Genomic DNA, 24,526 nt, shown 5'->3' with positions numbered 1-24,526 from the left:
TTTTTAAAATCAAATAAAAATTTAGTTATTCAATTAAAGTAACTAAATTTTTATTATTAATTAATACAGTTTCAATGACTGATGTCAAAAAATGTAGTAAGAACAATATCTCCTATAGTATGAATTTCAATATGTACTTAGTAAAAAGCCATGAAGACGCATGATAATTAATTTATCTGTAAGTAATCGTTTTTACTCATTTACAGTTGCAATCAAGTAAAATAGAGGCATCGGTTCTTCTTTCATATAGAGAGTGCCATGTGGTGTTTTCCATATCATTTAAAGTGAATAGCTAAATTATTCAATTCTAAGAAAATTTAAAAATAAATAAATAAGCACCTTTCGGCAGGGTTGCTTTCGATTTTGAGAACTGTCCAATTAAAAAAAAAGACGAATTGACAACAACAAAAAATTGTCGAGATCTCCTACATTCAAGATTAAATTACAAAATTTTAAAAATAGGCTCGATCGTTACAAACCTTTCCATCCAGGTATGCAGTAACAAGCTCCACTTATAAAATGACAATTGACAGTTGTATTTTTAGAGCAAAGGCAAGCATGTGCACAATTTAATCCATAAAAGCCTTCCTATGGTTCAAATAAATGAAAAAAAAGTAATTTAAAAATTAAAAATAGTTGTTTTGAACAAAAATATCACAATGCTGATTTCAACTCATATTTAAAAGAAAACTCCTTTGTAATTACGCAACATATGTTGATTTGGTTATTGCGAGCCCAGATTTAACGAGAACCCAGGTAAAACGAGGAAATTTTTCAGAACTGGTTGATTTAGTGTTAAAAGCAGAACAACATTAAACTATACTATTACGAATATAACGATATATTAATATATATTTAATAATAATAGTAATAATAACATATTTAACAATACAATTTACATAATTATCTGGAAAAACTTTATTAAAATTGCAAGAGAAAGAGAATTTGTCTCTTCGTAAAAATTTCATTTGCTAGAAAAAATTTTAAAAACCCACTATATTTTAAATTGTTCAAAACATTAATGAATTGTTACATACCAAGCTTCACAACTTTAAATTTCAGTAAAATGAGTGCTTTTCAATTTAAATGAAACAATCAACTGAAATAATTAACTTTATTAAGTAACGATGAACATTTAGTAAATTATCTCTTCTTCTTAAATAAAAGATACGCCAAAAAAGCCTTTGCTTCATAAAATGCAAAAAAAATAAATAATAATAAATAAATAATTGCTTCAATAGAAACCAAACTTTCATAATTCAGATTCTCCAGTTTTTCCTTACAAGAGACTTACACATTTCATTTCTATTCCTTTAGTCTCAAATCGTTCCCAATCAATCGCAAGTCAGTCCTCAAGTCGAGAATCAGGAATTCTTAGGGCCCGATATAACCGATAAATTCATCACAAAAAATCAGTGTTCTTAAAATAATTTTTAAAAAATCACTTTATACTCCATTATTTATAAAAAGAGGATAAGTTACCTTTCCGTTACGTTGAGTAAAACAAAAATAAAAACGAGGCTAAAGCACAAATAAAGGTACTGAAATGGACAGTATCTTTATTTGTGCTCAGACACGTTTTTTATCAACTCCATTAAGCATATTAAAATAATAAAATAATAATATAATAATAAAATAAGTACTAATTATGCAAAGCACTGAATGTATAGTTATCAATTGAATAAGCACTAAAAAAGCAAATTGAAGTTAATATTCAAGTATATTCATGAAATTAGATTTTAAAATAATCGAAATTAAAACTAAAATTAAATGCAAAAGGTCATTTCAAAAATTTTATTAACTATGGAAATACAACTTTCGCATTTTATGGTTGGAGTATGTGAAAATATCTGTTTTGAAACCCGCAAAACATGTGCCTGACCTCGCCTTACAGTTTACAATTAGCGAATAGCTGAAACGTAGTAGTCCATTTTATCAAAAGTCTTTCACCTGTTTCACCATGAATCACAAGATTATGTCACGGAATTATAAATTGTGCGCAGTAATTGCTATGACTTAGGCATGGACGTTGTTCTCATTGCTCATATGATGTTCATATTTTTCAATACAAATGTTTGTGAATCAATGTCCGATCTGCTCAACGTTTTACAATTTTAATAATGAGTAAACGTAAAATATTATTTCTACTATTAAATCTTTCTTTTCTTTTTCGTGGGAAAAAAAAGGTGAAACTTTAAAAAAATATCTTTTCCTTGTTTAACGGAGTGGTACACCTGGATTTTGTTCAACTTTCGCTATCAATATTGTTAGGGGTTACGGATTGAGAGCAGCAAGTGTTGAATGTCAAATAATTTTCGAAAAAAAAGCATAAAGCTTACACATTTTCCCCTTCAGTGTAAATAAAAGGCAAAAAACGGTAACCCACTTTTAATCATTTTCTGGTAAATGTATGTATTTTATAGCTTTTATTTTTAATGACTTATCAGGATCGAGTTCAACGAGCAATCTGATTTAACGAACATATTTCTTTTGTTCTTTTTTTTTTTTTAATTTCGTTTTTTTAGTTATTTTCATTTTTACCAGCGATTCCGCGATGATTAATTCGATTGAACATTAAAAATGGCTATTCAGCATTCGTAAATAAAAATAGGAATTTTTAGTATTTTTCTAACTAATATGAGATAGAATTATCAATGTAACGTATTTAAAAAAAAAATTTTTTTTTGCATATTATTTAATAGTCAAAAATTATTATTGTAAAACGTTTCAATATTTAATATCTAATCAATATAAATATTCAAAAAATATCATCGATTTGCTGTCTTAAAATTGCAACCTATGTAAGATATTTTATGATAAAATGTATAGCAAAATTTAAAGTAATTTAACTTACAATAAAAATATTGAAGGGTAAAATGCTTTTCAACTATTTTTCTATTATTTTTATAAGTTACGTTTTCTTTATATAAATATTAAATTAAATGTTCACTAATAGAGTTAAAAATTACTATTTTATGATAATATGAAGCATATCAAATAAAATAGATCAAATTCAACTTCCTAAAACATGCATAAAACATGAACAGATATTGAGAAACGTTGATTTTAAGGAATTGTTATAATTATATTGATTGACTTCGCACCAGATTTATTTTCTCCGTAATAAAATACTTTTATTACGGAGCATTTTATTACGGAGAAATATTTTCCTAGATTTAATCTCAGTATTTAAATAAATTTTAAAGAGTGATAAAACTTATAAAAGAATTCAACACATTTTATTTTCTTAAATGCGTGAAAAGAAATAAACTGTCTCCATTTTAAGTTATATCTTTAGTTTTATTCAATTTTCGATTAAGTAATTTACTTCAACCATTTATGAATCTTCACGTAATATTTATTTCATATTTCAGAAATTAAAACTAAATAACTTATTATCAAATTACCGCGCATTTATTTTCACAATATTGTCCATGAAAACCTGATGGACACTTGCAATGTCCACTAACTGCGTCACATAGTCCGTCATTTTCACATTTACATTGATTCAGACACTGATAACCATATGTACCTTTTAGACATCTTTTCTCACAACTGTCACCAACGAAACCTGTTAACAAAGAAAAAAATCGGCAATGATGATATTTTCTTCTCTACATAAACAATGTCTTCAAAAAAATTAAATGCGCAAACCTAATGTTTCATATTTATACTAGGAATATTTAGGATTAGTTATTTTAAGTACTATGAAATATAACTTTCTCTAAAAACATTTTCTCTAACTGCACATCATTTCTAAACAAAATAGGTTTTTTAAAAAAAATATTATTCTTAATTGTTATACTTACATTTAAAAAAAAATTATTATTTTCTCAAAAAATTCTGTGTGGGATGCTTTACTGCAATACCTTTACCAGAGTGCTGTTATACCTTCTTAACCATGAGAAATGAAATGGTGTTGTTTTTGGAAAAGAACTGTAGAAAAAATTTCATTTAAAATAACACCGACAAGGTGACAAGAAATAAGATTTTAAAATTAAAATGTCTATTGAAGTAATTGGTGATAATGCTTAAAAAATATTTACTACGAAAAACTTAACAAACTAATTCAATTAAAAAAGACTTTAATCGTTAATATCGAACTTTTATATGGTCGATCGAATTCTATTTTATGTTTTTTGTGCTTACTTAATTAACTAGAACTAATAATTTTAAAGGAAATCACAACGTGCATACAATATTGCAATAGTTTGTCTGAGTTTTGACAGTTTTAAGACTAAAGGGTTCTAAAAATTACCAGAAACAATCCTTGATATTAACCTTAGCTTTTAAATTTGAATTGAAGATTAGGTGAAAAAACAGTATTTCTTATAGTGCTTTAATTAAGATTTTATACGCTGTGGTTAAAATGGCATTCAGCATTGCTTCTCATATTGTCAGGTTTTCTTAAAAAATAATATTTGTCCGAAAATACCTTCAATTTACTTTTAGTTTAAATGATGCTATCAGCAAAAAAAAAAATTTAATATTAAAGGGCTGTGCCCCCCACTCGCTAACGCTCGCCAACCCCCAAAAATTGCTACGCAATCTTATATGGTTTGCTTCGCAAACCAAGCACGCTTCTCTCGCTACTAGCTTAGGTACATTGCAAATGCACAAAATTCTAAGAATACATAACAATCATTCAAATCTATGATATATAACAACTTTTTTTTTTTAAAAAAAGGATTAGCATTATAGGAAAACGTTTCTCTATATAACATAAAATCATAATGGTCTGACACTGTTTTCCATTGTTGTCGGTGCATTTTTATTGGCCGGAAAATCACGTGGTAGGATCCAGTTTTCCCCCATTCATTTCCATATTGTTTAGGTTGTCATCAGCTGATCACACTTGATGAGAATGCTCTCTCTGGTTATTTCAGTTTCCGGTTTTAAAAGCGCTATATGTTGAGCCACCTCAGCTAGATTTGGCATGGGACATTTTTAGTGGCAACCATTGGTCGATTTTCTAGCGTTGCCATTCGGGGAATTAAAATGAGGCTTTTTTGTCGCCGTGTAAGAGAAATACAAATATAGATATTTAACATAAAAAATAGATTAGACAGTTTTCGTAATTCCCACATTGCCTAGTTCTTTAAAAATAATATTTGTCCGAAAATACCTTCAACTTACTTTTAGTTTAAATGATGTTTTCAGCAAAAAAATATTTATTACATTCAACATAAAAAGTAGTCTAACAGATAATGCTACAAACTTTTTTTCATTTCAATATTTTTCAATATTTGCTTGAAAAAAAGACATTAAAAGTTTTCAAAATTTATTTCTAATACCGATTCGTTCTCATAATGGTAAGATAAAAATTAAAAAGAAAAACTTTATAAAATTTATTAAATTTGATTTTTTTTATCTAGATAGTTTGTCCAATTTTCTACTAAACTTACATTTTTTACGTTTTTGAACTTTGATATCCGAGAGTCACTTCAAATTTATTAAAAGAACTTGAAAAGATATTTTCTTATTATTTTCAGGACACCATTATTTAAAAATATATTTCGACCTCAATACTTTGCTTAGGGAGAGCAAAACATACCTGGTGTGCAATTGCACTTTCCTAACACAGGATCACATAAAGCACCATTTTGACAAGTGCAGTTTTTGGAACAGTAATATCCCCATGTGCCATTTGGACATGTTTCTTCACACCTATAAAAACAAAATAAAATTAATATAAATTCATCAAAACCAATTAAATAATGATTGTTTACTATATAAAAATAATGTTTGATCTAGCAAAAATATTTTTTCATTAAACAATGAACATTTTTTCTTCAACTATACTATAAATACCATCCCAACTTATATAATATTTTGAATGATTTCAATTGATGCTCTGCAAAACACCTAGTCACTACTTAGGAAAAATGCTTTCATATTTTATCATTCACTTCTCTTAAGAAAAAAATTTGATAATATTAAAATACTTTTTTACAAAGTAACGAAAATATACCGACCACTTTTAATTTATATGTTCGTTTTTGCTGTTGGCCGTTGTGAGATCTTGTTAAGAATTAATATATAAGTTTATATATTTATATGAAAATAGAATAACTAATAAAAATTTATGAATATTTTTATAAGTCTGACAAGAGGATATAATTGTTGAAAGAATTTCCACATAACTTCTAAATTCATTTCATTCAATTAAAATAGACGAACCTGATAAATATTTTAATTTAATACGTAATAAGAATCTTTCATTTACGACCCCTGACACCGCTTTTTAAGAATAAATGGAAATTGATATTCCATCAATCAAAGCACATGCTTAGATCAATAAGAATGTAAATGCGTTTATTTATTTCAAATCATTCTTCATATCTTATGATCGTGAATCATATCAGTACTTACCGTATCCCTTTATATCCTGGAGCACATTCACATGTCCCATCAATATGATTGCACTTTGCACCATTCTTACACAAACAATCTACTTTGCAGTCCTTCCCGTATTTTCCTTGAACACAAGAATTCTCACAATTTGTTCCTATCCAACCTAGATAAATCGTTATTTAAAAACATTGTATTATGTTATCGATCTTAAAAGCCTCAGGCATAAAAATTTTGAAAAATATCATTTAAGATAAAACTTTATTATTGAAGGAAATGTTTTTTTTACTAATAATTCATTTTTTAGGAAAAAAATTTATAGAATGCCTATTCTACATTTAGAAACATACAAAATTTGAAATATCACGTATCATAAGAAATATATTTGGAATCTTTCGTAAATGAAGTTACTGGATCAAATTGCACAATTTAAAAACTACCAAAATACGAACTTATTCCTTACTATAAATTATATGAAAGAAATAAACTGCATGTAGAGCCATGGTGACCCAAAGGATAGGGAAATTGCCGTCCAGAAATGAAGAGATCTCAGCTGGGGCAACGAAAAACAAGAAATTTGATCCTTTAACAGTCTGAACGTATTAACAGTTTTCGTAATTCCCACATTGCCTAGTTCTTTAAAAATAATATTTGTCCGAAAATACCTTCACCTTACTTTTAGTTTAAATGATGTTTTCAGCAAAAAAATATTTATTACATTCAACATAAAAAGTAGTCTAACAGATAATGCTACAAACTTTTTTTCATTTCAATATTTTTCAATATTTGCTTGAAAAAAAGACATTAAAAGTTTTCAAAATTTATTTCTAATGCCGTTTCGTTCTCATAATGGTAAGATAAAAATTAAAAGGAAAAACTTTATAAAATTTATTAAATTTGATTTTTTTTTATCTAGATAGTTTGTCCAATTTTCCACTAAACTGAAATTTTTTAGGTTTTTGAACTTTGATATTCGAGTGTCACTTTAAATTTATTAAAAGAACTTGAAAAGATATTTTCTTATTATTTTCAGGATACCATTATTTAAAAATATATTTCGACCTCAATACTTTGCTTAGGGAGAGCAAAACATACCTGGTGTGCAATTGCACTTTCCTAACACAGGATCACATAAAGCACCATTTTGACAAGTGCAGTTTTTGGAACAATAATATCCCCATGTGCTATTTGGACATGTTTCTTCACACCTAAAAAAAACAAAATAAAATGAATAAAACTTCATGAAAATCAGTTAAAGAATGATTGTTCAGTATTTAAAAATAATGTTTGATCTAGCAAAAATATTTTTTTATTAAACAATGAGCATTTTTTTCTTCAACTATACGATAAATAGCATCTAAACTTATATAATATTTTGAAAGATCTCCATTGAAGCACTGCACAACTCTTTGTCACTAATGAAGAAAAATGTTTTCATATTTTATCATTCACTTCTCTTAAGATAAAAAGTTGGTAATATTAAAATATTTTTTTATAAAGTAATGAAATTGCACCGACCACTTTCAATTTATATGTTCGTTTTTAACTGCTGGTTGAAGTGAGCTCTTGTTTAGAATTAATATATAAGTTAATATATTTATATAAAAATGGAATAACTAATAAAAATTTATGCGTATTTTTATAAGTCTGACAAGAGGATATAATTGTTGAAAGAATTTCCACATAACTTCTAAATTCATTTCATTCAATTAAAATAGACGAACCTGATAAATATTTTAATTTAATACGTAATAAGAATCTTTCATTTACGACCCCTGACACCGCTTTTTAAGAATAAATGAAAATTGCTATTCCATCAATCAAAACACATGCTTAGATCAATAAGAATGTAAATGCGTTCATTTATTTTAAATCCTTCTTCATATCTTATGATCGTGAATCAGATCAGTACTTACCGTATCCCTTTATATCCTGGAGCACATTCACATGTCCCATCAATATGATTGCACTTTGCACCATTCTTACACAAACAATCTACTTTGCAGTCCTTCCCGTATTTTCCTTGAACACAAGAATTCTCACAATTTGTTCCTATCCAACCTAGATAAATCGTTATTTAAAAACATTGTATTATGTTATCGATCTTAAAAGCCTCAGGCATAAAAATTTTGAAAAATTTTATTTAAGATAAATCTTTATTATTGAAGGAAACGTTTTTTTTAATAATAATTCATTTTTTAGGAAAAAAAATTATAGAATGCCTATTCTACATTTAGAAACATACAAAATTTGAAATATTATGTATCTTAAGAAATATATTTGGAATCTTTCGTAAATGAAGTTACTGGATCAAATTGCACAATTTAAAAACTACCAAAATATGAACTTATTCCTTAACTATAAATATATGAAAGAAATATACTGCATGTAGAGCCATGGTGACCCAAAGGATAGGGAAATTGCCGTCCAGAAATGAAGAGATCTCAGCTGGGGCAACGAAAATCAAGAAATTTGATCCTTTAACTGTCTGAACGTATTAACAGTTTTCGTAATTCCCACATTGCCTAGTTCTTTAAAAATAATATTTGTCCGAAAATACCTTCAACTTACTTTTAGTTTAAATGATGTTTCCAGCAAAAAAATATTTATTACATTCAACATAAAAAGTAGTCTAACAGATAATGCTACAAACTTTTTTTCATTTCAATATTCTTCAATATTTGCTTGAAAAAAAGACATTAAAAGTTTTCAAAATTTATTTCTAATACCGTTTCGGTCTCATAATGGTAAGATAAAAATTAAAAAGAAAAACTTTATAAAATTTATTAAATTTGATTTTTTTTTATCTAGATAGTTTGTCCAACTTTCTACTAAACTTACATTTTTTACGTTTTTGAACTTTGATATCCGAGAGTCACTTCAAATTTATTAAAAGAACTTGAAAAGATATTTTCTTATTATTTTCAGGACACCATTATTTAAAAATATATTTCGACCTCAATACTTTGCTTAGGGAGAGCAAAACATACCTGGTGTGCAATTGCACTTTCCTAACACAGGATCACATAAAGCACCATTTTGACAAGTGCAGTTTTTGGAACAGTAATATCCCCATGTGCCATTTGGACATGTTTCTTCACACCTATAAAAACAAAATAAAATTAATATAAATTCATCAAAACCAATTAAATAATGATTGTTTACTATATAAAAATAATGTTTGATCTAGCAAAAATATTTTTTCATTAAACAATGAACATTTTTTCTTCAACTATACTATAAATACCATCCCAACTTATATAATATTTTGAATGATTTCAATTGATGCTCTGCAAAACACCTAGTCACTACTTAGGAAAAATGCTTTCATATTTTATCATTCACTTCTCTTAAGAAAAAAATTTGATAATATTAAAATACTTTTTTACAAAGTAACGAAAATATACCGACCACTTTTAATTTATATGTTCGTTTTTGCTGTTGGCCGTTGTGAGATCTTGTTAAGAATTAATATATAAGTTTATATATTTATATAAAAATAGAATAACTAATAAAAATTTATGAATATTTTTATAAGTCTGACAAGAGGATATAATTGTTGAAAGAATTTCCACATAACTTCTAAATTCATTTCATTCAATTAAAATAGACGAACCTGATAAATATTTTAATTTAATACGTAATAAGAATCTTTCATTTACGACCCCTGACACCGCTTTTTAAGAATAAATGGAAATTGATATTCCATCAATCAAAGCACATGCTTAGATCAATAAGAATGTAAATGCGTTTATTTATTTCAAATCATTCTTCATATCTTATGATCGTGAATCAGATCAGTACTTACCGTATCCCTTTATATCCTGGAGCACATTCACATGTCCCATCAATATGATTGCACTTTGCACCATTCTTACACAAACAATCTACTTCGCAGTCCTTCCCGTATTTTCCTTGAACACAAGAATTCTCACAATTTGTTCCAATCCAACCTAGATAAATCGTTATTTAAAAACATTGTATTATGTTATCGATCTTAAAAGCCTCAGGCATAAAAATTTTGAAAAATTTTATTTAAGATAAAACTTTATTATTGAAGGAAACGTTTTTTTTACTAATAATTCATTTTTTAGGAAAAAAAATTATAGAATGCCTATTCTACATTTAGAAACATACAAAATTTGAAATATTATGTATCTTAAGAAATATATTTGGAATCTTTCGTAAATGAAGTTACTGGATCAAATTGCACAATTTAAAAACTACCAAAATATGAACTTATTCCTTAACTATAAATATATGAAAGAAATATACTGCATGTAGAGCCATGGTGACCCAAAGGATAGGGAAATTGCCGTCCAGAAATGAAGAAATCTCAGCTGGGGCAACGAAAATCAAGAAATTTGATCCTTTAACTGTCTGAACGTATTAACAGTTTTCGTAATTCCCACATTGCCTAGTTCTTTAAAAATAATATTTGTCCGAAAATACCTTCAACTTACTTTTAGTTTAAATGATGTTACCAGCAAAAAAATATTTATTACATTCAACATAAAAAGTAGTCTAACAGATAATGCTACAAACTTTTTTTCATTTCAATATTTTTCAATATTTGCTTGAAAAAAAGACATTAAAAGTTTTCAAAATTTATTTCTAATACCGTTTCGGTCTCATAATGGTAAGATAAAAATTAAAAAGAAAAACTTTATAAAATTTATTAAATTTGATTTTTTTTTATCTAGATAGTTTGTCCAACTTTCTACTAAACTGAAATTTTTTAGGTTTTTTAACTTTGATATCCGAGAGTCACTTCAAATTTATTAAAAGAACTTGAAAAGATATTTTCTTATTATTTTTAGGATACCATTATTTAAAAATATATTTTGACCTCAATACTTTGCTTAGGGAGAGCAAAACATACCTGGTGTGCAATTGCACTTTCCTAACACAGGATCACATAAAGCACCATTTTGACAAGTGCAGTTTTTGGAACAGTAATTTCCCCATGTGCCATTTGGACATGTTTCTTCACACCTAAAAAAAACAAAATAAAATGAATAAAACTTCATGAAAATCAGTTAAAGAATGATTGTTCAGTATTTAAAAATAATGTTTGATCTAGCAAAAATATTTTTTTATTAAACAATGAGCATTTTTTTCTTCAACTATACGATAAATAGCATCTAAACTTATATAATATTTTGAAAGATCTCCATTGAAGCACTGCACAACTCTTTGTCACTAATGAAGAAAAATGTTTTCATATTTTATCATTCACTTCTCTTAAGATAAAAAGTTGGTAATATTAAAATATTTTTTTATAAAGTAATGAAATTGCACCGACCACTTTCAATTTATATGTTCGTTTTTAACTGCTGGTTGAAGTGAGCTCTTGTTTAGAATTAATATATAAGTTAATATATTTATATAAAAATGGAATAACTAATAAAAATTTATGCGTATTTTTATAAGTCTGACAAGAGGATATAATTGTTGAAAGAATTTCCACATAACTTCTAAATTCATTTCATTCAATTAAAATAGACGAACCTGATAAATATTTTAATTTAATACGTAATAAGAATCTTTCATTTACGACCCCTGACACCGCTTTTTAAGAATAAATGAAAATTGCTATTCCATCAATCAAAACACATGCTTAGATCAATAAGAATGTAAATGCGTTCATTTATTTTAAATCCTTCTTCATATCTTATGATCGTGAATCAGATCAGTACTTACCGTATCCCTTTATATCCTGGAGCACATTCACATGTCCCATCAATATGATTGCACTTTGCACCATTCTTACACAAACAATCTACTTTGCAGTCCTTCCCGTATTTTCCTTGAACACAAGAATTCTCACAATTTGTTCCTATCCAACCTAGATAAATCGTTATTTAAAAACATTGTATTATGTTATCGATCTTAAAAGCCTCAGGCATAAAAATTTTGAAAAATATCATTTAAGATAAAACTTTATTATTGAAGGAAATGTTTTTTTTACTAATAATTCATTTTTTAGGAAAAAAATTTATAGAATGCCTATTCTACATTTAGAAACATACAAAATTTGAAATATCACGTATCATAAGAAATATATTTGGAATCTTTCGTAAATGAAGTTACTGGATCAAATTGCACAATTTAAAAACTACCAAAATACGAACTTATTCCTTACTATAAATTATATGAAAGAAATAAACTGCATGTAGAGCCATGGTGACCCAAAGGATAGGGAAATTGCCGTCCAGAAATGAAGAGATCTCAGCTGGGGCAACGAAAAACAAGAAATTTGATCCTTTAACAGTCTGAACGTATTAACAGTTTTCGTAATTCCCACATTGCCTAGTTCTTTAAAAATAATATTTGTCCGAAAATACCTTCACCTTACTTTTAGTTTAAATGATGTTTTCAGCAAAAAAATATTTATTACATTCAACATAAAAAGTAGTCTAACAGATAATGCTACAAACTTTTTTTCATTTCAATATTTTTCAATATTTGCTTGAAAAAAAGACATTAAAAGTTTTCAAAATTTATTTCTAATGCCGTTTCGTTCTCATAATGGTAAGATAAAAATTAAAAGGAAAAACTTTATAAAATTTATTAAATTTGATTTTTTTTTATCTAGATAGTTTGTCCAATTTTCCACTAAACTGAAATTTTTTAGGTTTTTGAACTTTGATATTCGAGTGTCACTTTAAATTTATTAAAAGAACTTGAAAAGATATTTTCTTATTATTTTCAGGATACCATTATTTAAAAATATATTTCGACCTCAATACTTTGCTTAGGGAGAGCAAAACATACCTGGTGTGCAATTGCACTTTCCTAACACAGGATCACATAAAGCACCATTTTGACAAGTGCAGTTTTTGGAACAATAATATCCCCATGTGCTATTTGGACATGTTTCTTCACACCTATAAAAACAAAATAAAATTAAAATAAATTCATCAAAACCAATTAAATAATGATTGATTACTATATAAAAATAATGTTTGATCTAGCAAAAATATTTTTTTATTAAACAATGAACATTTTTTTCTTCAACTATACGATAAATAGCATCTGAACTTATATAATATTTTGAAAGATCTCCATTGAAGCACTGCACAACTCTTTGTCACTAATAAAGAAAAATGTTTTCATATTTTATCATTCACTTCTCTTAAGATAAAAAGTTGGTAATATTAAAATATTTTTTTATAAAGTAATGAAATTGCACCGACCACTTTCAATTTATATGTTCGTTTTTAACTGCTGGTTGAAGTGAGCTCTTGTTTAGAATTAATATATAAGTTAATATATTTATATAAAAATAGAATAACTAATAAAAATTTATGAATATTTTTATAAGTCTGACAAGAGGATATAATTGTTGAAAGAATTTCCACATAACTTCTAAATTCATTTCATTCAATTAAAATAGAAGAACCTGATAAATATTTTAATTTAATACGTAATAAGAATCTTTCATTTACGACCTCTGACACCGCTTTTTAAGAATAAATGAAAATTGCTATACCATCAATCAAAGCACATGCTTAGAGCAATAAGAATGTAAATGCGTTTATTTATTTCAAATCATTCTTTATATCTTATGATCGTGAATCAGATCAGTACTTACCGTATCCCTCTATATCCTGGAGCACATTCACATGTCCCATCAATATGATTGCACTTTGCACCATTCTTACACAAACAATCTACTTTGCAGTCCTTCCCGTATTTTCCTTGAACACAAGAATTCTCACAATTTGTTCCAATCCAACCTAGATAAATCGTTATTTAAAAACATTGTATTATGTTATCGATCTTAAAAGCCTCAGGCATAAAAATTTTGAAAAATTTCATTTAAGATAAAACTTTATTATTGAAGGAAATGTTTTTTTTACTAATAATTCATTTTTTAGGAAAAAAATTTATAGAATGCCTATTCTACATTTAGAAACATACAAAATTTGAAATATCACGTATCATAAGAAATATATTTGGAATCTTTCGTAAATGAAGTTACTGGATCAAATTGCACAATTTAAAAACTACCAAAATACGAACTTATTCCTTACTATAAATTATATGAAAGAAATAAACTGCATGTAGAGCCATGGTGACCCAAAGGATAGGGAAATTGCCGTCCAGAAATGAAGAGATCTCAGCTGGGGCAACGAAAAACAAGAAATTTGATCCTTTAACAGTCTGAACGTATTAACAGTTTTCGTAATTCCCACATTGCCTAGTTCTTTAAAAATAATATTTGTCCGAAAATACCTTCAACTTACTTTTAGTTTAAATGATGTTTTCAGCAAAAAAATATTTATTACATTCTACATAAAAAGTAGTCTAACAGATAATGCTACAAACTTTTTTTCATTTCAATATTTTTCAATATTTGCTAGAAAAAAAGACATTAAAAGTTTTCAAAATTTATTTCTAATACCGTTTCGGTCTCAAAATGGTAAGATAAAAATTAAAAAGATAAACTTTATAAAATTTATTAAATTTGATTTTTTTTGATCTAGATAGTTTGTCCAATTTTCTACTAAACTGAAATTTTTTAGGTTTTTGAACTTTGATATCCGAGAGTCACTTCAAATTTATTAAAAGAACTTGAAAAGATATTTTCTTATTATTTTCAGGATACCATTATTTAAAAATATATTTCGACCTCAATACTTTGCTTAGGGAGAGCAAAACATACCTGGTGTGCAATTACATTTTCCTAACACTGGATCACATAAAGCACCATTTTGACAAGTACAGTTTTTGGAACAGTAATATCCCCATGTGCCATTTGGACATCTTTCTTCACACCTGAAGAAACGAATTAAAATCAATGAAGCTTCATGAAAACCAATAAAAGAATTATTTTTTACCATTTAAAAATAATTTTTGATCAATCTTTATTTTTTTATTAAACAATGAATATTTTTTTCTTCAACTATATGATAAAGTTACTACCGTAAACCGGGGCGAGTCTACCCATGCAGGGGCGAGTTTACCCATTTTAGTTTTATTTAATTTTCACTATTTTAAATTGCAAATAAAAAACATTTTACCGCCGGAGGACTTAGTTCAGACTCTAAGGAAGATGGCGCTGTAGTAGTTTGATCCGTTTTTATTTATTTGGTGTCTTTTTAACCGACCTGTTCAAACGTCTTTTGAGAGATTTGTATTGAAAATCAGCAAACTTTTAGTTGGTGCTCCGTAAGTATATTATTATTATTACTATTTTCCCTTTGGATAAGTGATAAACTTATCTAAGACTAAGATTACATTAATTTTATATGAAAAAAAAAACAAAAAGAATGTAAGTTTTGCTGCTGAAAAGCCAGAATTCTCGGGCGAGTGTACCCATTCGTATTTAGTTTTAATAAAGCATAATAATATAATTTAGAACTTCGTTTATATTAAGATTAAGTCATTTTAAATGAATTTGAGTATATTATTTTAATTCTGCATTGATAAATTTATCATTAATAAGAAAATTTATAGATTAAATATAAATGTAAATATAAAATATGTTTATTTTACCTATTTTTTCAATTTTTATATTACAAACTTAACTTTTTTTATTTAATGCAAGTTAAATAAATTATTATTTATTATTACAGATGGTTCGAAATTATATTCGCAAAACAAATGGATTTAATTGTTACAAAAAAATGCCATGATTTTGTTATTAATCTTTAATTATTATTATTTATTAATTATTTAATTGTAAATTTATATTAATTTTAATTTATTTTTATCAACAATAATCAGAAAAAAAAGTTATAGTCTTAAATAATTCTTTCTTAAATAATAATTTTTTCTTAAATAATTGTATTCCTGGCCTACAAAATATAGAGATTAGACAAAATTTCGAAAAAATTAGGCCATAAATTTGTGTGCCAGGAAACTATATATATTTGGCGCAATCTCCCATAAAGGGAAAGAAAATTTAAAATAACCTTTAACGATCTATGTAAAAGACAACAGAGAAATACCTAACGTTTCTCCGTCTCTAAGCACCTAAGTTGACACAACAAAAAAAATTAATTAAAAATTTAATCTTTTTCATTCATTGTTTTCAGTTAGCTCAGGAAAACTTATCTTTTAATAGTAAATAGAAAAACATCTCTCACAACAGATATATTTTTTTGGGACAACACATAATCTTTCTGTGCTCATATCTGACCAAAAGACAAACACTGTTTTCTTTTTTAATCCCTTTGAAATTAGAATTCGACTGTATTAATAAACTATTTTTTATTTTCCAAGCTTTTTGAATTTGAACACAAGAACCTTGCATACTGCATCATTTATGTTATATGTAAAGTAAGTTATATGTAAAACAATGGTTATGGCTTTTAAATTGAAAAAATAATATAAGATTAGTCATAACTACCTGAAAATCAATGCAATGCATTTTTTTTACTTCTTAGCTTAAGTACAATTTTTTATGGATGTCAAACAATCTCGTTTACATCTGAAATTTTAAAAGTCAAATGAGACAATAGAATGACCCCTCCCTGGGAATCAAAGCTAAATAATTACAAGGCCAACTATTTCGAACAAATTAACGTCTCCGTTCCACTTGAAATTTTTAGAAAATGTATTTTTTATCTATCGAGTCAAAATTATTTTAGGGTATATTTCAGAGCATCTTTCGCTAGAGTTTTTTTCCTCTTTAGTCCCCCTTTTCTGCTTACAATTACTAAAGTTATGTGATGTAATGCATAAATAGTATGATAGTTCTTAAAATTAGCGGGAGAGAATAAGTTTGAAATTAAAATTAAAAGAGTAATTCAAGAATTTTTTTTCCTACTTAAACAACAACTCAACCTGTTGTATTTTTTGAGTTGAACATATATGCACTTACTTTTCACTACACGAATAAATAAGAAACAATAAAAGAAACAATCAATTATTTATCTTCATTTTTCAAGAAAGTAGTAAGCTAAGTAAATATTCAGCTGTTTAGCAACGAGCAATTTCAAAGCAGCAGATTGATTTTTTAATTTGCTTACAAATTTAATTATCGAAAATTCTGAGCTTTCTTTTATTAAGAACTTGATAATATTTTGAAAACGACCATTTAGTTTAAAGGGAAACTTAATTAAAAATACTGAAAAAATAGATTAGTATATTACTGAAAAAATAATCGATGTGGTAGCGTAAAGAATAAAATTTTGAAAAATGAAAAAAATTTAATTAAATAGTTAGCAAAATAGTCGTGCGAAATTCTCGTGCCCTGGTATTTAAAAAAATTATTTTAAGATTAAGATGTGTAAGACGATGTGTGCCATGTTGAGAAATTTTAATATGCTTAAAAATGTGAGCGTATAGATATTCGGCAACTCTTTACTTTTTGTAGTGACATGAAATATCAACACAAGATTTCACATTGTTGATATTATAATTTTATTCGCTATAACGATACATTTTTTAAAACTTTTGTCTTCATTTAAGATGTAATTGTTTGATAATTAAAAAATATATAGTGAAAAAATTTATTCCAAACTTTATATTTTTCAAAAGCAATGGCTACGCATGTATATTATTGAAATTGTATCAATTATTCAATGAACCTACTGAAAATAAAATTAAAAGGAGAAGATGAAAAAAAGGGGTTAATATTCGGGTATCAGCGGAAAAAATTGAAATGAAATTTTACGATGTCACCAAATCATTTTTTAAAAAAATTATTTAAATTTTTCTCGGTTTCTACCAAATAAAAACAGTTGAAACTTTCTAAAATATATTTTCAATAGAATGCTTTTTCTATAGAAATATACTTGGAGTTATACAAGGTATAAAAAAATTTATGCCTCATAATTAAAAAAATTTTCATCCACTATTAAATTAAATAACAAAAAATAAAAAATAATTATTAAAAATTATTTTTTCAATGAAATTTTTTTGGGTGCATAGGTTTTATAAGTGGGGGCAATTTTTTTTTTTCAAATTTCTTAATTATTTTGAAAGATATGACAAAGAAACGCAAAAAGTGAAATTAACATTAAGGTGACCAAACTTTCATCCGCTCTCCTGACTAAACTATTAGAGTCACGATTTCTAGTTTTCAAATCCAAATACTTGTTCATTTATAGAAACTACGTATTTATTTAAAGAAAGTTAGTTTTGTGTCTGATTTCGTTACTTAATTAATAATTAACAAAGTGTAATTAGCATATTTGAAGTCATCTCCAGAGATTATTAAGACTGACTCTTAGTACTAGAAAATCCAACCATTAGAATGAGAGTTACTCAGGATTATGTCTTTTTATTGCCCCTATACTTGCTTATATGGATGGAAATATACTTATATGCATTTATTTTAAGTCACATTTTATAAATTTTAATTATAATCGCACTTACAGTTTTCCTTTATATCCTGGAGCACATTCACATGTCCCATGTATATGATTACACTTTGCACCATTCTTACACAAACAGACTTCTTTGCAGTCCTTCCCGTATTTTCCTTGAACACAAGAATTCTCACAATGTGTTCCCATCCAACCTAGATAAATTGTAATTTGAAAATATAGTATTATTTTAACTTTTTGTTTCAAAAGCTTTAGAAATTAAAATCTAAAACAAAAACTATTTAAAAACGCTATTTAGTGAGCTTCAGACCATTGACTCGCGTGTTGTTCGCAAAATCGAATCAAATTTAAATAAATCAACAGATAGACATGAAAATTTTTCACAAAATGGAAGTAAATATATTAGAAACAGATTCACTATTACTCCGGTTATACCTGGCGTAAAAAAAAAAAAAAAAAAAAAAAAAAAAAAAAAAAAAAAAAAAAATTTGCAACTGATTTGAATATATTGGTGTAAGAAAGGAACTATGATGAACAATATTTATTTCGACATTTAATAAATGTATAATGACTGACTCAAGTGGGCAAAATTGATGCTGTAACAAGATCACCTATGAATATCTTAGCAATTAGGAATTAATTATGATAGGTAACTCCTAAAAAATTGGATAAGAGTATGACGTGTTCCAATTTTTGTTCTAAGCTCAATGAAGATGCCCATTTCAATAAATCCTGATGAGGCTTTCACAGACTCGTTCCAGCAGCTTTGACTATGTTAAACGTAGTCGAAATGAACTAATGTTACTGGGTGCGGCAAAAATAAACTTGCACTAATGTATTGCATCATAGAAGTTAACTAATTTACTTTTTAAACAGTGTGTTAATTTCTTTTTGTCTATCACTTTACATATTAAATATTATATAATTTTTCTCTTAGTTTCCGTTTTTTTTTGGGGGGGGAGGGGGGATTTTTTTACAATGACAAGAAAAAATCGAGGATTGCATGTAATGGATGATGCAATCCATTTCCCATGGATTGCAGTGTATAGTCGATTTTGATATTAGTTATAAAGTTTGAACTCCCTAAAACAATCGCTACGGCCGAAGTGGGATAGGTTAAAGGTATAAGACTTGCGGCTCAGTGATGAAAATTTTAACTAGCGGTTGCGACTCAATCAAGGTTGGCAAGTTTCTGCCGAGGTGGTTAAAACCACTGGTAGAAACCGGTTAAAACTGGCATGACAGAAACCCTTTTCTGCCACATTTGTGGCTGAAACTGGCAGAAATTCAGAAAATGACATAAAAGTTAAGTACTGAGATTGACATGCAATGGATAATACATAGAAAAAACATTTAAATGTTAAACAAAGTGATCAGTGAAATTGCTATTTACATTTATGAATCAGTGAATCTAACCAATTATATTACCTCTTACATACAGCAAAGATTAAAACTGTTACTGTTATAATAATTGGATTGCTGCCATGCAAATTATGTCTTGAAAAGAAAGAAAACTATTTGAAAGTAGCTCTATTCAGTTACATTAAGAGTTAAATGATAATAATTACTGAATTTCAGAGTTTAATATAATAAACTAAAATTTAGTATTTATATTTATTATTACATTACTTTATTGTTTATTTAATATAAATATTTGATATACTGCACTGCACTCTTTATATTTAATAAAAACAAAATAATATATATTTACAAACAATGAATTAAAAAGTTTGTTACAGTTACATTTTTCAGTTTACTTAAACAAAATGTCATTAAGCAATTACTAGAACTAATATAGAAATTTTTTTATTTTCTGCCAGTTTTTGCCGGTTTTTACCGATTACAACCAGTTTCTGCAACTGGCATGGCAAAAACCAGTTTCTGCCGGCAAAAAGCCAACCCTGGACTCAATATCACTGCAAAAGACGGCCCCTTTGAAATCAATTAAATTTATTTATTAATAAAAGTCTACTCTTATTTTTATTTGTTATATTTTGTTAATTTGTTTATTTTTATTTAAATAAAAGTAAAAATTTTTGTCTTGGAATTTTGAGGCACCGTGTACTTAAACTACAAAGATATTTTGTTCCAGGATTAATTCCAGTTTTTTTTTAAATTTTTATTTATTTATTTATTTGTGCTACCAGTCACCAAGTTTTGCATAATCCTAAGTCCTTGTGTAATAGATATTATTATCTTCTCAAAGATAACCTTTTCGCTTTGAAATTCATCCATGTGAACTGATAGATATAGTGTAGCGAGTAGTTTATTTTTTTAACTATATTATTTTATACTAATTCACGCTTACGCTAACTTTTCACCGTAAATTAAGTTGAAGTTTTTTTTTTAATTTCTTTGTATTTACTTACTGAAAGGAAAACAAACCAGTTTTATTCTCAATATGATGTACTACTAATTAGCAAAATTTGGAAATATTCTTACAAAATTTTTTTTCTTATTTAACTAGTGGGTTCTAGCTCCTCTGCGCTTTATCCGCAGTTGGGTTGCTCGCCTCTATGTTTTTCGTTATAAAATATGATTAATTCCATTTTATATATTTTATTCTCTGAAGCATCGACGCTCCCATTCTTCTTGTAGTTTTTTGTTTCTTTTAAAGTCTTTAAATAAACTTAGAAAAAAACTATTGAAAAAATAAACCCTTTTTCAAGAAATGCTTTTTCGAGTTTAAGAGAAAAATCACGAAAACCTCTCAAGTTTACTCAAAAACTCTAATTATTAATCCAATTAATTTTTGCTAAAAGATACAGAAAAAATTACCGATAGTTCTTATAAGGTTTTCTAAGAGTTTGCTCACTAACACTCGTTAACATCCATAAATCGATTTTTTATATATATATATTATTCGCATTAATACAACTTTTTTCTGATTTTACAGACACGATAAATTTTCCAAAAGTGTCCATATAATCATTGAATGATCTATATAAGCATTAGTAAAATGAAAATGCTCATTTCATTGTAATTCAAGCCCATTCTTCTTTTAAAAAAGTATTCAATTGTTACTTATTCTTTTATCGTCCTTTGATTCTGTTGCACATTGCTTGTACATTTATCGCTTTTGTTCAAAAATAAAATTTGCATAAAAAACTATCTCAAACAGTTTTTTGATCAATTGACTTAAAAAATAAAAATTATGATTAGCTTTGAGGATCAACTCACAGCTCCCCAGTAGCAAAGAAAAGAAATATATCTCAAAGTCTCGAGATATAAATGCATTTTTCACGAGTCTTGCAACAAAAGATATATGGTCAATGTTTAAAGCTAAAGGAGAAAACATCAATTATAAATGTAAACACGTTTATACAAATTAGAAAATAAAATAAAAAAACAATGCAACAACTTCATTTAATGTTAAAAAATAGTGGAATATTTTATGTAATTAGTAAGGTTTCTGATTATAACTCAAAAACATGAAGTTGCAATTGCTACGGACTATTTAAACTTTTCATAAATGTCGCCTAAACTAAGCTGTTGTTCTATAATCCCAGTTCCTCAGAGCAGCATTTAGATTCAAGTGTATTGTTAAAACATAAAAAAAATATTTAATCTTCAAATTGCTTTAATTCATGATCTTAAATGTTCGAAAATAGTGTACTAGGAAATATTCTAGGATAAATATAAAATAATTATGATACCTTGTGCACAAGAACAAGACCCAGTATATCGTATACATGTTGCTCCGTTTTGACAAGAACATCTATTTGCACAGTTCTTACCCCATGCAGTTGGATGGCAAACTGTAGATCAAAAATTGTATGGTTAATGTTTTTTTTCTCTCAAAATAATAATAATAATAATATTGTTATTAGTGATAATAATATTAATAATATTAATATTAATAATAAGTACAAATTAATTTTCGATGCATATTTTTATAAAAACATTCTTACTAATATTTTCAAAAAACTCCAAGACAGTTGGTCAAATTCAAAGTCACATTTTTGTTCTCTCTGGCAATTAAGAGAAAAGCGCAAGTTAAAAATTTAATTTTTAGTTTGAAAAAAATAAAATTTTATTGTTTTTATTGAACCAATTATTTGTTTTATAAGCATATTGTTGAGAAAAAGTTTTTATGTTTAAGAAAAGAGAAAATATTGTAACAAAAAAGGAGGAAAAAAATGCAGATTTTTCAACAGGTTGTTTCCATTTCCAGACTAACCTGTACGCTAGCATTATCTTACTTTAAAATCAGCTTACTTTACACGAAATGATCTTTTATTGCATGAAATCTACATAACACGGATATATTTGGAGGAAAATTATCAAATATAATTTTACGATTCATGTATTGATCCTGCAGAAAAACCAAAACTTTTTTCCTGCTATAACAGTAATGAAAAGATAGTACAAAACTAAAATAATTAATCGTTGGATGAATTTATAAAAAAATCGTTCGTTAAAGGTAAAATTAAAATGTTTTATCGTTTGTTGTAACACGTAAGCTAAGTATATCGCTCATGGGCTGCAATAGCGGCACAACTAAAAAAAATCATGTTTTGAGATAAGTGGGGGTTTTTTTTTAGAAAATATCTAATTTTAGTCTTAATATTATATATTTTATATAATATGTTTCAGAATCTTATATAATATGTTTTATAATCATATATAATATAATAAATAAATAATTGCTCTTAATTTAGTTTTTAGCCTAATTTTTTTTAAATAAATTAAAACAAGCTTAATTTATTTAGCCAAGGGTCGGATTAAAGTGTAGTAGGGCCTAGATCTATGAATAAGGTATTTCCCTATTTTTCATGAAAAGTTTTAATATCTTTTCAAACTTAAAAAAAAATTTAATTAACTAAATAGTAATCAAAGCTAAATCAGTTAAAGACTTGTAAATTAATACATGCACTACATGCATTAAGAAATAAAAATAGTTATACTTATGTGCTCACTAACTTGAATAATCTCAAGAAATTGAAGGGAAAAGACATTTCTCATAACATAAAAAATTTATTTATTTCAAAAAATATAATGGTAGAAAATGTCGAAATTTTTCGCCCCTAAAAATAGGCGCCCACTCTCAAGACTCACATGAGGAAAATAATATACTTTAAATCTATGGATAAAAGCTTTTTTTAATTCCGTTCAAGAAATTTTCAACTGAGCTATTTGGGCCATATTTTCCAGATTTTAGCTATCCGTCTGGGACAATTCTGGGGACAAGCACCTAGATCCTTTGGAAAAATTTTATGTTCATTCAGAAAACACATGCTTTTGTGTCTTTTTTTTTAATTCGCAATTCAAATTCGCCTGTACAAATTTATTTGAGTATTTAAGATTAGGCTGTCGAATCATTGAGATTCGATATTACATCGTGAAGATCCGATCATTTGATTAAAAGTTATTCATGATGTTCACTTTTTTTTTGCTTGCTGCCCACTTTAGAAATTAGTCCAAACCAATGCAATAATTTAGTTTAAACTCTAAACTAACAATTTTTATGACAAAAAATTTACATTGATTACATTTAAATATTAAAAGAAAAAAGTATTAAATAGTATGCTTGATTTAAATTCTTTTAATTAAATATGGTAACAGCACAAAAAAAATTTGTGGTTTCTAAAGTTCTGCAACTTTTTGCTTTATTTTATTTATTATTTTTTTTGTTATATTTTCTAGAAAAAATAATTTTGTTAATTATAGCATTACATTATGAAGCGAAGTAGGCTTTGTTTTAATGTACACGTAACAAAGATATTTTGTAATTATTTAATTTAAAATTACAAGCATTAAAAGCAAAATATGATTTATTGTTTATTGGATATTTGGCTACCTTGCGGGTGTCAATTTTAAACACAAACAAAATAAAATTATCTTACTGAAAAACTTCTTTTATAGTTTCCGTCAATTATAAAAACAAACAC

At 26.7% G+C, this 24,526-nt stretch overlaps 1 protein-coding gene across 4 annotated transcripts in view; it reads right to left on the bottom strand.

The window, feature by feature from the left end:
• LOC107455093 (uncharacterized) overlaps window positions 1–24,526 on the bottom strand; it is a 64,119-nt gene that overhangs the window by 16,492 nt on the left and 23,101 nt on the right. For 3 of the 4 annotated variants that reach the window (XM_087167745.1, XM_087167746.1, XM_087167747.1), the window contains exons 6-20: window positions 22,292–22,393; window positions 18,685–18,829; window positions 15,023–15,135; window positions 13,949–14,093; window positions 13,129–13,241; window positions 12,055–12,199; window positions 11,234–11,346; window positions 10,160–10,304; window positions 9,342–9,454; window positions 8,268–8,412; window positions 7,447–7,559; window positions 6,373–6,517; window positions 5,555–5,667; window positions 3,408–3,571; window positions 480–588 (exon numbers count right to left, since the gene is read on the bottom strand). In XM_087167745.1, coding sequence (XP_087023871.1) covers window positions 480–588; window positions 3,408–3,571; window positions 5,555–5,667; window positions 6,373–6,517; window positions 7,447–7,559; window positions 8,268–8,412; window positions 9,342–9,454; window positions 10,160–10,304; window positions 11,234–11,346; window positions 12,055–12,199; window positions 13,129–13,241; window positions 13,949–14,093; window positions 15,023–15,135; window positions 18,685–18,829; window positions 22,292–22,393 — 1,923 coding nt within the window. The remainder of the gene's footprint in view (window positions 1–479; window positions 589–3,407; window positions 3,572–5,554; window positions 5,668–6,372; window positions 6,518–7,446; window positions 7,560–8,267; window positions 8,413–9,341; window positions 9,455–10,159; window positions 10,305–11,233; window positions 11,347–12,054; window positions 12,200–13,128; window positions 13,242–13,948; window positions 14,094–15,022; window positions 15,136–18,684; window positions 18,830–22,291; window positions 22,394–24,526) is intronic. The other variant, XM_087167748.1, reaches the window with a different exon arrangement.

Source organism: Parasteatoda tepidariorum, chromosome 7 (genome assembly GCF_982258835.1).
Source record: "Parasteatoda tepidariorum strain Cologne lab strain chromosome 7, Ptep-v5.0, whole genome shotgun sequence".
NCBI classification, from domain to species: domain Eukaryota; kingdom Metazoa; phylum Arthropoda; class Arachnida; order Araneae; family Theridiidae; genus Parasteatoda; species Parasteatoda tepidariorum.
This window is presented reverse-complemented; position numbering and strand designations above follow the sequence as displayed.